Source organism: Python bivittatus, unplaced genomic scaffold, assembly GCF_059951505.1.
Source record: "Python bivittatus isolate LINGU-HERP-01145 unplaced genomic scaffold, Pbiv_v1 ctg000700_np1212, whole genome shotgun sequence".
Classification (NCBI taxonomy): Eukaryota; Metazoa; Chordata; class Lepidosauria; order Squamata; family Pythonidae; genus Python; species Python bivittatus.
Window position 1 is genome coordinate 32899557 of NW_028277098.1, and position 14557 is coordinate 32914113.

The 14557-nt window shown below is 37.0% G+C and overlaps 1 protein-coding gene across 6 annotated transcripts in view; it reads left to right on the plus strand.

Annotated features, from left to right (window-relative positions):
- The window catches only part of FUBP1 (far upstream element binding protein 1), a 35929-nt gene that overhangs the window by 15711 nt on the left and 5661 nt on the right, over window positions 1-14557 (plus strand). For all 6 annotated transcript variants that reach the window (XM_007423823.4, XM_007423819.4, XM_007423821.4 and 3 more), the window contains 11 exons: window positions 833-995; window positions 1080-1178; window positions 1272-1373; window positions 1704-1806; window positions 1892-1992; window positions 3266-3407; window positions 6770-6930; window positions 8452-8603; window positions 10312-10391; window positions 11259-11384; window positions 12835-12909. In XM_007423823.4, coding sequence (XP_007423885.1) covers window positions 833-995; window positions 1080-1178; window positions 1272-1373; window positions 1704-1806; window positions 1892-1992; window positions 3266-3407; window positions 6770-6930; window positions 8452-8603; window positions 10312-10391; window positions 11259-11384; window positions 12835-12909 — 1304 coding nt within the window. The remainder of the gene's footprint in view (window positions 1-832; window positions 996-1079; window positions 1179-1271; window positions 1374-1703; window positions 1807-1891; window positions 1993-3265; window positions 3408-6769; window positions 6931-8451; window positions 8604-10311; window positions 10392-11258; window positions 11385-12834; window positions 12910-14557) is intronic.

Below are 14557 nucleotides of genomic sequence, written 5' to 3' on the forward strand. Positions count from 1 at the left end.
TTTCATATGGATTTGATTAGCTATAATTTCTCTACACTAGTAAGAGCTAGCCAATATTGGCACTTTGATTTGTTACTTTTTCATGGTGCAATTTTCACACATATTCAGGAAGCAAGTGAACTAGCCCCCCTTTACCAGCAGAAGGCTTTCATCAGTGCAGTAAGGAGGAGGCATTTTTCAGTTATTCTCCCTCTTAATTGCTCTCAGAATACTTTGAGAAATTATTTGGGGAACGTTGGGGGAAATGCTAAAAAAGCTCTCACGTTTGCCTGAAAAAAATCTTTAGATTGGATTTATCCTGACTAAACAGGGTAAGTGCATTTTAAAAGATAGTATATATCATGCTCTATTCCATTTATATGGCACTGTACATTTATTAAAAGAGTTTAGTTCAAACAGAAACTGTTTTAACAGTGGATGGATGCTCTTATTTTGAGGAGAACATGGAACACGCACACAATATGTTCAGTTTTAGCAAATATTCAGAATGATTTGTTGAATAATTTTTTAGTAATGTTTGTACATTCATGATGACCCAAAATATTTTTGGTTAGAATTCAATTACCTTTTTTTTCTCAAACCTGGCACACAGCAAGTGAAGTATGGTTGGTTTAGTGTGGCTGCTAGTAGTACGAAGAGATCACATGCATTCTCATTTTCTCTACTTTGCCCACTTAATATTGCTGCAGATAACACACTATCATTTCCAGTGTGTTTATAAAGTAATTATTTCATGATTTTTAGTTAGCAATCAGCCTGAACATGCTATCTCTTGCTAATTATGTTATTTTTCTTATATTTTTTAATTGCAATCACTCTTATCTTTTTCAAGATCTGCAAAGAGATTGCTTGACCAGATTGTTGAAAAGGGAAGACCTACACCGGGATTCCATCATGGTGATGGCCCAGGAAATGCCGTTCAGGAAATCATGATTCCAGCTAGCAAAGCAGGATTAGTTATTGGAAAGGGTGGAGAGACAATAAAACAACTTCAAGTAAGTTGACAGATGTTATTTTCTAAAATTACGCATGAACTTTTAACATTTCTATGATCTGTATGCATTAATTTTGTTAAATAGGAGCGTGCAGGTGTTAAGATGGTAATGATTCAAGATGGACCACAGAACACTGGAGCAGATAAACCTCTTAGGATCACAGGAGATCCTTACAAAGTCCAAGTAAGAACAAGTTTAAAAATTTAAATTATATGTTATTCTAACAGAAATTATTGTAGGATCATTGCATCTTACCCATACTTGTTTTTCTTTCAGCAAGCCAAGGAAATGGTTTTAGACTTAATTCGTGATCAAGGTGGCTTTAGAGAGGTGCGCAATGAATATGGGTCAAGAATAGGAGGCAATGAAGGATTAGATGTGAGTATGATTAATATTTTAGGTAAATTTGTACTTTAGAGCCTGTGTTCATCTTTATGTCTCGACAAACATCGTAGTTGCAGACTCCTTTCGCTAATTTAGAACATCCTGATTAGGATGCTTTACTCCCTGTTAAATATTAATGATAAAATTGGCTTTAAAATGCTTAAAAGTACTGCAGACCATCCAATTCCTTCCTTGAATGTTCTTGCTCAATCCTTTTTTGTTGAGTTGAAGTATATAATGATTAGCATTTTCTAGAGTTATGTATTAAATTGATTTGCTTTGAAATGCTTGTTCAACATGTTAAAATACATTGTGTTTCTTAAGGTGCCAATACCACGGTTTGCAGTTGGTATTGTAATTGGAAGAAATGGTGAAATGATAAAAAAGATACAAAATGATGCTGGTGTAAGGATTCAGTTTAAACCAGGTAGGGTTCCTCCATGGGCAAATATACAATTGTATGTTTTACCTATAATATTTAAAAATGTAAAAATACCTTATTGCTCTTCTAGATGATGGAACAACTCCTGACAGAATAGCCCAGATCACGGGACCTCCAGATAGATGTCAACATGCAGCTGAAATTATTACAGATCTTCTTCGAAGTGTTCAGGTTGGTTAATACTTTGGGCAAGTTTTTAATTGTTCTTATAAAATACTGTTCTTTGTTTTTTGTTAACCTTTACTAGGAAGAAATATGCATATGTATTTTTATGTTAAAAGTAATTGAGATGCCTGCGGTTTATAATTGTAAAGTTTTTGTGACTTGTACATCTTTCACACTCAAAATGGAACATTTAGATTTGTGGGATTCCTGTTGTATAGAATTATGAATAATTTTATCATGTTACCTGCTTCATAATTATGATTATTATTTTACTCTAAAGAAAATAAATAACCAAATCTGTAAAAGCTTATTGCCTTACCATGATTTTTATTCGCCTAAGGCACCAAATACATGTTAGGATCAGCTAAAATTTGGTTCAGCTTTATAACATTTGATTGTTACTTGGTAAATTTGTATTTTACTGGTTCTGAGCTTCCAGTAGTGAGTCTTATTTAGCAGTAATGCCTTGACCAGCATAGCACTGATTATTAGCTGTCCATGTAAGATTTTTGAAACAACCAATTTCCTAAAAGAAGAAAGCTACTTGGAGATTGATGGACATGATTTTCAGTTGAAAGTGTGGTGCTGAATGCTCCTCACATCAATAATCAGTGGTGCAGTGCCTGCATGTGCCAAGGTATATGTGACATTCCCAAGTGTTTTTATATGCACCCCAAATTATTTTTTTTAATGGCTGAAATCATGTGAGATTGCCAATTCATGCACAGCATTGGTGTTTTCACTTAATCTCTCAAGATCCCACCCTCCTAGGAGGGAGGTTCTAGAAATCTTACAAGCAATAATGGCTTGGAATGATTTATTTCATATGTATTTCACATTTTCTCTGGGATCTTAGGCTGGTGAACTGTATTTGATCCTCACAGCACAAGCCTTCTACTGTAGATTAAGCTAACGAGTTGATGATTCCAGAATTAACAAGTGAGATTCATGGTCGAGTGAGGGCTTGAACTTATATCACTACAGTGTTAGTCCAGGTCCATATAGTAAGCTAGCAGATAGAAATCAAGATGTTTATTATTGTATTTGGAAAAGCGTTTGCTCAGTTGAAATGGAATTGCCAGCTTATATTGGGGGGGGGCGTTTTTCTGAAGAAAACGTGAAGTAAAATACTGTGACTTTTACAAAAGTCTAATCTGTCCCTCTCTTTGTTGTTGTTTTGAGGCAATTGTATTTGTTATGAAGGCAAAATGGGAATAATGTTTCTGCAGAATACAATAATTTTTCAGTATTGCTAATTACAATTCTTTTTATAATTTAGGCTGGCAATCCTGGAGGTCCAGGGCCTGGCGGCCGTGGTAGAGGAAGAGGTCAGGGCAATTGGAATATGGGACCACCTGGTGGACTGCAAGAATTTAATTTTATTGTTCCCACTGGAAAAACTGGATTAATTATTGGGAAAGGTAAAAAGCTTGCTTCATGAGATAGAATATTAGATAAATAAGCTTTCTCCCACTTGAGGGCAGGAGATGGCATTTATCATTGAGTAACTCACTAGAATAATGTGATTTAATACTATTTTCACTACCTTTTTTCTTCAAATGCCTCAGTTCTGCTTTGTGGCCCAGCTTGTAGCCAGAAAATAATGTTTTAAATTCAACTTCTAATCACACTAATGGGAAAACAAGATGTCTGCCTTAAAAAAGCAAAAGATCAAGATTATTAAAGGAAACCACTGAGACTCTCCCATTGGAAATATTCAGAAAGTTGATTGCCCATGCTGGTTTGCATCTTGCTGGAAAATCAGTGATGTTTTGTGCTTTAGAAATTAAAAAATAGTAACATTTATAGCCATCAGTGTTTTTTTTTTTTTAATTATTTAGCATAAGGGGTTTTGGGCCAGAAGAGATTTTTGAAAATAATAAATCTAAACACAGAAGGAGTCTGTTTTTCAGACCAACAATTTTTATTAAAAGAGGCATAATGTTTCCTGAGGTACAGCTGATTCAAATGCAGCTGTACCTCAGGAAAACATATAATAAACTTTTAATAAAATTTGTTATTCTGAAAAGCTGCTAACAAGCTTCTCTTGGTTTTTGGCCTCCATAGACCAACACAGCTCTCCTGCAGTATCTAAACAAAGATAATGGTTTCTTTTGAAAATTTAACTCTGCTAGTTCTGAATATCCAGCTTCTTATCAAAAGGAAATTATCTCCAAAACAACAATAATTATTGCTGGCACTGCATTCCTTTTGTTAATTCCTTGGAAGAATCTGATTATGATTCTCTGATCCTTGTTGTCTCTCCAAAATGAAGTACCTCCCTGATACTACAATCTGGCTGCAGAACTTTTGTCCAGAAAATGCAGTAGCAACCAAGATATAGCAAATCAGGATCCAATCCTAATTGAGAAAATATACAAGAATTTCAGAATTTAGTGTAAATTATCTTACATTCAGGAGTAAGTACCTATTTTTGTTGGTGGTGGTGGTGATGTTAGAAAACAAAGTTCAGGATCCCAAGTTGGATTCAGGGAGGCTGCACGTAATCCACTAAAAATTAACTACACTTTTAGCATTATTGCTGATGCTGTATTAAACTCTAGAATTCTTTGGAAATGTAGTTGCCAAACATGGCTCAAACATTTATGAACTTTATACCCAGAATCAATTTAACTTAGAATTCTTTCAAAAGGTATTGTCTCTTTGGGAAAAATGGACTTTCTGGTAGAAATGAAGGACAGGAGTAAAGTCACATCTCTCTGCTGAAGAAGGAAAAAAAAATAGTAAAGCAATATTAGTACCAGAAGCTACAGAACTAACAAACTGGAAAATACCAGTACCCATAGATGAGCTTGTTTCCTAGCCCAAATCAGCACTGGAAACTCCACAGTATCCATATAACTGCTGTAGTTTGGAGCTTCCTCTGTGGGCTTTTTTATATTGCCATCCAACTCAGAATGATCACAATTCTCCTGGAGGTATTAAAGAAAATGAATATAAATTCATTTTATCTGATATATATCTTTCTCCCAATCTTCATTAGATAATTTCAAGAGAATGGTGATTCTGTTTGTCATCTGCTCTTAAATGCAGCCTATTTTCCCAAGATTCAAGTTTACCAAGTTCTAGAGTTACTCTATTTAGCCACCTTAAACTGAAAGTGATGACTTCTGAAAGTAGGCTCTCCATTAGACGTAAGCATCCTTCTATCCTACAAATCAGAACACACCAATAGGATTTATGATACCTCCATCCTAGGAAGAAGTTTGAACCATCGATGAATAGAATAGAATAGAATAGAATAGAATAGAATAGAATAGAATAGAATAGAATAGAATACTTTATTGGCCAAGTATGATTAGACATACAAGGAATTTGACTTTGGTGCAAGAGCTCTCAGTATATTTACATATTATCAGGAATAAACGGTAATGAAAGTAATAATATTATTTACTAAAACTATACAGTCAAGAAGAGGAGGATTGAAAGAGGAATAATACTCCGGCTATTGACTAACATATATTCATATTTAAAGAAAATTGAAGAAACAATAATAATGCAGCTATTGTCTAACATGTATTCACATTTAACAAAGCAATTATCAGTCACATCTTAGCAGTCATGTCTTATCATACATTGTCAGTCATTATGTCATGCTGCATTAATTAGGTGTTCAGCAGAGCAATGGCATGAGGGAAAAAACTCTTTCTGTGTCTAGATGTTTTGGCATACAGTGCTCTATAGTGCCATCCTGAGGGGAGAAGTTGAAACAATTTATGTCCAGGATGAGAGGGATCTGCAGATATCTGCAGATACGAACTCTTACATGTCCACTATGAGGAATTGAATCTAGACCTCAAAGCTAAAACACGGTTTGTTTGCCTTCTGTATTGTCTAACTAGGTATAATATTGATTGGACTTCATTTGTACCTCCAGTAAATTCTTAGAAAGCAGTGTAAATTGTTTTCTCACTATCTATTACTGCTTCTGAAATCTCTCTATTGTTTCCTGAATTATACTTGAACTTTTCTTCGAGTAACATACTATATTGGTTTCTTTCTAATATGGAGATAACAGTGTCCAACTTAGCCTAGGTCTTTGGGTAAGACATGAATCACATCAGCTGTATTTCCCAGATGTCAACAGAATGAGTTGATCAGCTCTATAATCTTTGGTAAATACCTTCACAAAATAAAAACCTCATGTTACCACTTCTGTTGAGGCAATATTTGAAAAGATATGCCATGTATTTTTCTCCCATCCCTGCTACTTTATATACTCAAGATGGTAGTTATATATTGAACGCCTCATACAAAAGATGAAAGTGGAAGTTTTTGGTTCAGCATTAAAACCTTGCAAACTAACTACTTTTAGCAACACATACTATTCTATTCTCAGGTGCATATGTTGTATACATATCTCCGGGCTTCTCTGTTTTCTTAAAACAATTAAAGCTATTCAGGGTTTTTCACAACCTCATTTATGAATTGGAACTGTGGAACAGCTTGTGCAGGTGAAGATTACTGTACAGATAATGAAACTAAATCACACGGTTTCTGACCTCCAAGAAATAAATGTAACTAACCAATTACAACATTCCTTATGTCAAACAAGAAGAAATGTTAAAAGTCATGCAGAAAATAATGTTTTAAATGGTAGTTTAGAGCTATAAATACAACTATAACAATAGTGATATAATGTCATCAAGGTGTTCTCACTTCAGGAGCAAGCAAGGGTGATTTTTATTGTTCTTTCAACTTAGGGTTATTAAGAACTTGTACAGATTACAGCATAACAGCATTTATTTGTATGTAAATTCAGGTGGTGAAACTATCAAGAGCATTAGTCAGCAGTCTGGTGCAAGAATAGAACTTCAGAGAAATCCTCCACCAAATGCAGATCCCAACATGAAATTATTTACTATTCGGGGGACACCACAACAGATTGATTATGCTCGGCAGCTTATAGAAGAAAAGATTGGAGTGAGTGTTTTGGAAAACTAATGTTCGTTAATGTTTCTGCTGTGCTAACAGCTGGTTGGAGTACAGAATAGAATTACCTTTTTAAATTTGTCTTTGTTCAGAATACATCTCCTTATGATATTACTTATTGATAACTTTGAGCAGTCCCATTTAAAATTATACTTGTCAAGTTTGTTGCATGTTCTTAAGAGTAATAAGACAATTTAAGTGGAGGACTTGCTTGTTCTGCGCAATTTACGGAATGATGAGAATTTAATATATTCATTAAAAAGTGCATAACTAAGCAATATAAATTGTAGAAAATTAAGAATTATGGACAGTATTCGCATTTTGTGAAATGTGTGTATAGGTAGTCCTCGAGTTATGGTGGCAATTGGGACCAGAATTTCCATCACTAAGTGACAGTAATACCTGTAGTCCCCGTTGCCGATGTTAAGCGAGGATCATGGGTCATTAAGCAAGCACCTCCTTGCAACTTCCTGCCAGCTTCCAACAACCAAAGTCGGTGGGCAAGCTGGCAGGAAGTTGCAAGTCCCAGGCAGCTTGGAGGCAGGCAGGTAAGAGGCTCCTGGGTGGGGGAGGATGTGCAAGTGGCCAGGGAGGTGCAGCGCAAGCACAGTGAGATTCGGAGAGGGTGCATGAGTGGCCAGGGAGGTGCAATGTGACCACAGTGAGGTTCGGGGAGGGTGCAGGTGGCTGGGGAGAGTGCATTGGTGGGGGAGACTTACCCAAGCAGCTTGCAGCCTACCCCATGCGAGCTTCCCCATTGAATTTACTTGTGGGAAGCCAGTAGGGAAGGTCACAAATTGCAATCATGTGACCATGGATGCTGCAGCCGTCGTAAGCGTGAGCTGGTTGCTAAGTGCCCAGATCGCAATCACGTAACAGTGGGGGAAGTGCAATGGTGGAAACTTCCATCCTGCTGCCTTCTGTTGGGCCAGGCAACCTTTGACAGATGAGGCTCTACTACCCTGCTGTGCTTGCCATGTGTGTCCTGGGGCTGCGCCCTTGCCAAGCACCTGCATCCTGGGCTAGCAGCGGGAGGAAGAAGATGGTGAAGGTCAGCTGGGGGCAGCCGGGGTAGGCGGCAGAATGCAGGATGGCCAAAAAGGCAGAGATGGGACGGGAGATTGAGGGGGAGGAGTTGAAGCAGAGGCAGTTTACGCAGGGCTGGAGAAGCTTGAGGTCCTAGCCTAATGACCATGTGGTCCTGGCCTAATGACTGCAGTCTGACCAGTTGGGACTGTTGTTGCTAAGTGGTGTGGTCATGTGATGTTCTGCTTAACAACCACTTCACTTAGTGACAAATTCTGCTCCCCATTAGGGTCATAACCTGAGGACTACCTGTATGAGTTTTAATTATACTGATATACAGTGCGGTTGGATACAATATATAGATGTTTCTGAAAATGCTGCATTAGTTCTCTAAAAGAAAAATGGATAATCAAACTTTTAGCTCAGTATAATCTTATCCTTGCTATTGATGTATAATAACTTTGCTTTACTATTTTACCTTAACAGGGTCCAGTAAATCCTTTGGGGCCACCTGTGCCTCATGGACCTCATGGTGTTGTTCCTGGGCCACATGGACCACCTGGGCCACCTCCTGGTGCTCCAATGGGACCTTACAATCCAGCTCCTTATACCCCCGGCCCTCCTGGTCCTGCACCTCAGTAAGTATCGTGCTTGCAGACAGTTTTGCAGAGCATAGTGTACTGGTTAAGATGTTGGACTAGGGTCTAGGAAGTCACCTGGTGTGTTTGTGTAAATATATATATATTCACACCGGCAGCTGAATAGTGTAGTGGTTAGAGCGCCACTCTTCGACGCAGGAGACCAGGATTCAAATCTCGGCTGGTACCTACCTTACTAGTAGGGGTTCTTGGGCGAAGACCCCCAACACTTCACCTGCCTACCTTGGATACAAGAGTGACACAAACTAAGAGAATCATGCCGGCTTGGACATTGCCCAGATTTACAAGATCCATGCCAGATGTTGGGGAACCAGGTAGGCTAGGTGGGCTACTGGAACAAACCATATATGGGTGAGATAAGAGAACCTGGAATTGATGGAATGCTACTACAACAGTAGACCTAATGAGAGGGGACATATGAAACGTATGAGGGAACTATGGATGGACAGAAGACCTACATCCACACTAACTGAGAAACAACAATCCCAATGCTTCAACATAGTGAAGAGGAAGCTGCTCTCACAACTTGAGATAGCGACATACAGACCAGTTACAAGTACCTTGGTATCCCTCAGTCACATGGGAACCACAATGAGGAGGCAAGGAAGACAGCAGCATCCAAGTACCACCAAAGGATATAGGTCCTGAAGAGCCAGCTCAGTGGGAAGAACAAAATCCATGCCATCAACACGTATGCCCTGCCAGTCATCAGATACCCTGGCAGTATAGTGAACTGGCTAGAGGAGGACATGGAGGCTGCCAGTTTGAAGACCCAGAAGCTCCTCACAATGTACGGAGATTTCTACCCCAAGTCCAACACCCAGAGACTGTACGCAGCCGGAAAGAGTGTGGGCAGGGTCTGGTGAGTGTCAAAGCCACTGTTCTGGACGAAACCCAGAGCATCCAGGAATACATCAGTAAGATGGCACCCAAAGATGAACTGCTGAGAGAATGCCTGAGGCAGCAACAGACATGGAAGAAGGTTCAAGCAGAGGAGGTGCCATGACAAGACAAGACCCTGCATGGGATGTACCATCAACAGATAGCTGAGGTGGCTGACATTGGAAAATCCTACCAGTAGCTGGGAAGGGCTGGATTAAAAGATAGCACTAAGGCACTAATCAAAGTAGTACAAGAACAGGCACTAAGCACCAGATCCATAGAAGCAGGGGTCTGGCACATTAGACAGGACCCAAAGATGGGGTAAATCTTTGGACCAAGTTGTAGATTGCAACTGTAGCTTCCATGTAATTTTTAAATGCATTTGTTATATAAACAAGATATAACAAATATCTTAAGATGCTTAAGTAAAGTAAAGTAAAGCATTAAGTAAATGCTTAAGAAGCGTTCACTTCAGAGATTTCTCTGAAAGAAGAAAGTATACTGTTTAACTGAACATTCTGAATTTTAAAAGTAATATATATTATAAAGGGTTTAATTCATATTAGGTGTGCTGTAAATCATTAGCTCTGAAGCATACACGCAGAGGGATTCTTGTAAGCTATCTAGTTCAATTCTGGTTTTGATGGGGGAAATCAGAGGGTTCCTAGTAGACTGCAGTCTAGCTTTTGCAGCAGTCTCTAAGTCACCAATACCAAAAAGAACCATCCATTAATATTAAGAAATCCAAAGTCACTACAATTTATTTTACAACTTGATCTAATTACATATTACACTTTCATTTTAGTGGACCTCCAGCACCATATGCTCCACAAGGATGGGGTAATGCATATCCACACTGGCAACCACCAAATCCCCCAGACCCTGGTAAGTATAAGCAGGATGTATAAATGGTGATAGTTTGCAATGAGCTACACATTAATCACATACTAATGAAAATGTGGCGAAACTCATTTGATAAATCATTCATTAAAGCCATGCTCATTTCATTTTGCCAGCCTAATAGCACACTAAAGCTGAAATGCTAAACGCAGTTGCTAATAGGCTCCATTGAAAACGCTAAGCACGCATTTAAGCACAGATAGTTGTGAAGACCCAGCAGCTTGGGTTGCTAAGTTATGTTTACACTGAATATTTCAGATAGCCGAAATTCACCCTGAATTCGGTACAAAGTTAAATTTAGAACCAATGTTTCTAATTTTTAAAAAATATGGCTTTGAAATGTATGACTTCAAACTAGATAATAAAACTCGTGGGATTGCTTTCTGCCTCCCCTTTAAACAGGTCTATTACTCAAAAGAAGGTACCGTAGAATTTATGGCATTGCTCTCAAGTAAGCTTGTATAAGATGCAGTCCAAATCCTATGCATTGCTACTCAGATAACACACCAGTTCTGAAAGTGACACTCACACCAAACACACCAAAACAATAAGGCTAATTTGGCTGCAGGGCAGTCCTAGATACAGGCCCCACTTTGTAGTGCTTACATTTATAAGCATGTTTTTGAATATACATGTGTGTAATTTACATAGAAACTGGGGAAAATGGCTGCATGCATTATTCAGATGCTGTAATGAACAATTAATATTCCGTATGAACAGATTATCCATTTTACTTTTAGGGAATATCTTTTATATGTTTATGTTTTCTAACATAAGAATGGATGTAAATGGCAATTGATCTTGGTGATCTCATTCAAGATGTTGAACTGAAAGTCATACTTAATTTTTCAGGTAAGCCAGCAGATCCTAATTCAGCAGCATGGGCAGCCTATTACGCCCACTACTATCAACAGCAAGCACAGCCACCCCCTGCAGCTCCACCTAGTGCGCCACCTGCAACTCAGACCAACGGACAAGGTACCATACTCATATCAATATAACAAAAACATTAAAATAGCTTTTGTTTAAAGATGAAGTACACTATCTTATTCAAACCCTAGAATATCTTGAAAGAGTAGTTTTGTTATAATTTCACCAATTAAATATTTGAAGCTTTGTATGTATGTTGGATTCAATCCTAAAATAACAAGAGGAATCTAAATATTTGGGACAGCTACTTTAGTATAGGGCATTAGATTGATGAGAATCTTAACCAAAGTTGGGCTGAGGTTTACCAAATTCTGGGCAACTCCTAATCTTTCCAGTAATCTCCATATCTCTTTCCTTCTCTTAGTTTTCTTATATTCCAAGCAATTATGTTGATGAGCCAATTAAATACAACTCACAATATGTCATACCTCATAAAATTGTGTCTAGGATTCAAGAATTGATTTTTGTTTTTAAGTTATTCCTCAGAAAAAAAATCTGCATTCATACATTATACCAAAATGGGAATGAGCCTCAAGCAATGCTAGACTTGCCTTTTCACTACTGCAATCTAGAGTTTGTGTACATTATCTGGGCTTTCAGTTTATGCTTTGCAAGCAAATGGGTTACTCACCTTTGTTGAAACTATGAGTTGCTATTAAATCAGGATATAAAATACTGCACTTTCAGTGAAAGAGGTGCGGGTAATAGGCTTGTGAACTTGATACCACCCAAGGTTTGTTTTGTAAAGAAATGTAGGATTTCAGTCTTGATTTGAAAGTATGTAAGGGAAATTACTGTCAGCAGGAATTGTGAAAAATAATCCAGTAGAACATACACAGATTATAGACCAGTAGGTGGAAATACAAAAACTGAATTTGGATCAAAAATTAATTCAAATCAACATGATCACTTCAAGGTTTATATTGTGCTTCCAGTCAAATTATTATGGCATAGCTGTTGCTATCATGAGTAAAACAAAAATTTGTCATGAATTTGAATTGAATATTCTGCCAAGATATGATTGTTTCCAGGGTTTTCTGGAAAATTACAGTGGGATCACACACATGCAAAGCATATGTCACCATCACAAGGATTTGGGGTGTGGTCTGTATGGGACATGAACTAGTCATGGAGATAGATTGATTTGTGCACAATGACTGGTTTCAGTTAAACATAACTGGACCAGCTGAATCATTAAGAAGGTTTGACTGATCTCCCTGTATGTTAGTGCAAGAGAATGGTTTTTTTGGCTTGTATAGATAAAGAAATGACATGTCTTGATGGGTAAAAGATGCATGCCTGCAGCTAAGTTCTGTGCTTGATAGGTGCAAATAAGGCATTTCTGAACTGGGATTTAAATAGTATTTGAAAACAGATGTTTTGACTTTTGATGTAAGGCTTTTAACCATTAACTGGAATAAAATGTAAGTGACTGGAACTGACCCTTTTTATTTTTTTTTATTTTATTCATTCTATTTTTAATTTTTTGTTCAATCAGGAGATCAACCAAATCCAGCACCAGCAGGGCAGGTAGATTACACCAAGGCTTGGGAAGAGTACTATAAAAAAATGGGTATGTTTTATTTTTGATTTTTAAAATTTACTTCTCAGAAGCTTTACTGTTTCATATGGAAACAGTAAAGCTGCTTATTTTGAAAAGCAAAACTACTCTGTAGATATTCCTAAATTTTATATTGTAAGCACTTTTTATATTTTTGCTGATTGTGTGACTTAGAGTTTGGAAAGCTTTTATGATGTCTTTACTATTACACAGGAAAACCTGTATTCCATAATCTAATGTTTGCAGTTGGATTTGTACAGTAAAAAAACAATTAGGAGTAGTGCTGTAAGCATTACTATTTTACATGGGAAAGAATAAGCTTTATTTGATAGAATTAAACTTTCCAAAAATGCCAAAGCTACTTTTAATGTAAACATTAGTGCTTGAGGCTAAAAGCCATTAAATGAATCCAGTCCATTGCCTCAGGTCTGAGAATGTTCCCAGCAACTAACATGTTTCAACCTAAGAAAAGTGGCAAAGACTTTATCAGAACTTCAGTTCTCCCTGTTCCATTATGGTTTACTATTTCCTGTTTCTCATATCAGATAGGTTAAGAAAGGTCATGGCAAAATTAAATAATTCAGAAAACAGTTAAAATGCATCCAATCCCCTGCATTTAAAATATTCATCTGCCCTTATAACTGTTTCCAGTAAGAAAAAAAATTATCCTAAACCTCTGATACAGTAAACCCTATGCTGGTGTTAGTGCCCTTGAAAGCATATATGAGTAAAAGGTATTCATGAAATGCTAGTCCTAGAATATTTCATTATTTGTGTCAAAAGAACACTATTCATAAATATTTGCCATTTTCTTGCTGTTTTCTGTTAAACAGTAAAATTGAATCTGAATCACAAATTCAGCTGTTATAGTTTCATGTTGTTCTGTTATGAAACTCTACATTTAACATGGAAACACTGCATGTGAAATATATGTGCCCCTTTTATGATAACTAGTGAATACATGCTACAGTTCTAATTTTTCTTTGTTAGAAGCCAAATACATGTGTTTGCATTTTGCATCCAGTGCCATCAGTGGAAAGTCTAATTTGAAACAGGAGTAATTGGTTCCATTCTGGCCTTAGACAGAATTAGATGTTGAGATTATGTCATCTTAAACATCCATGATCAGAATATTAATTGCCAAAATGTGGGCAATCTAATTTCCTTTTTAATTTTAAGTAAATTATTTTCACAGCACAATTTCAATAAAAACATATAACCTGCACTCCTGATTTTGATAATTAAGCATGTAAATCAGATGAGAATTTGATCCATTTTCTATATTATTATTAAAATGCTGCATACATTTCCATTGCTGTATTGAGTTTTGCTGGAATTTGGCACCAGCTTATTTGTCTGAAGCACTTAATTACTGTATGTGTTGGCAAATATTCTGAACTGGGTTAATTCAGCATTGTAAGAGGTTGTAGGTGACAGGTTATAAACAATTGGCAAAGAAAAGTTGACATCCTCTCCTATATATTAAACATAAGAATATAAGCAATTAACTTATATGTGTGTGTGTGTTTGCATCTCCCAATAAAATAGTATAATAGTAACTTGTGGTGTTGGTTGTAACCTGTTTTGAGAATTAATTCAGAATTAGAATTAACAGGATTAGAAAGTATTGTTGTAACATCCACTTTTCTTTTTGTGCCCT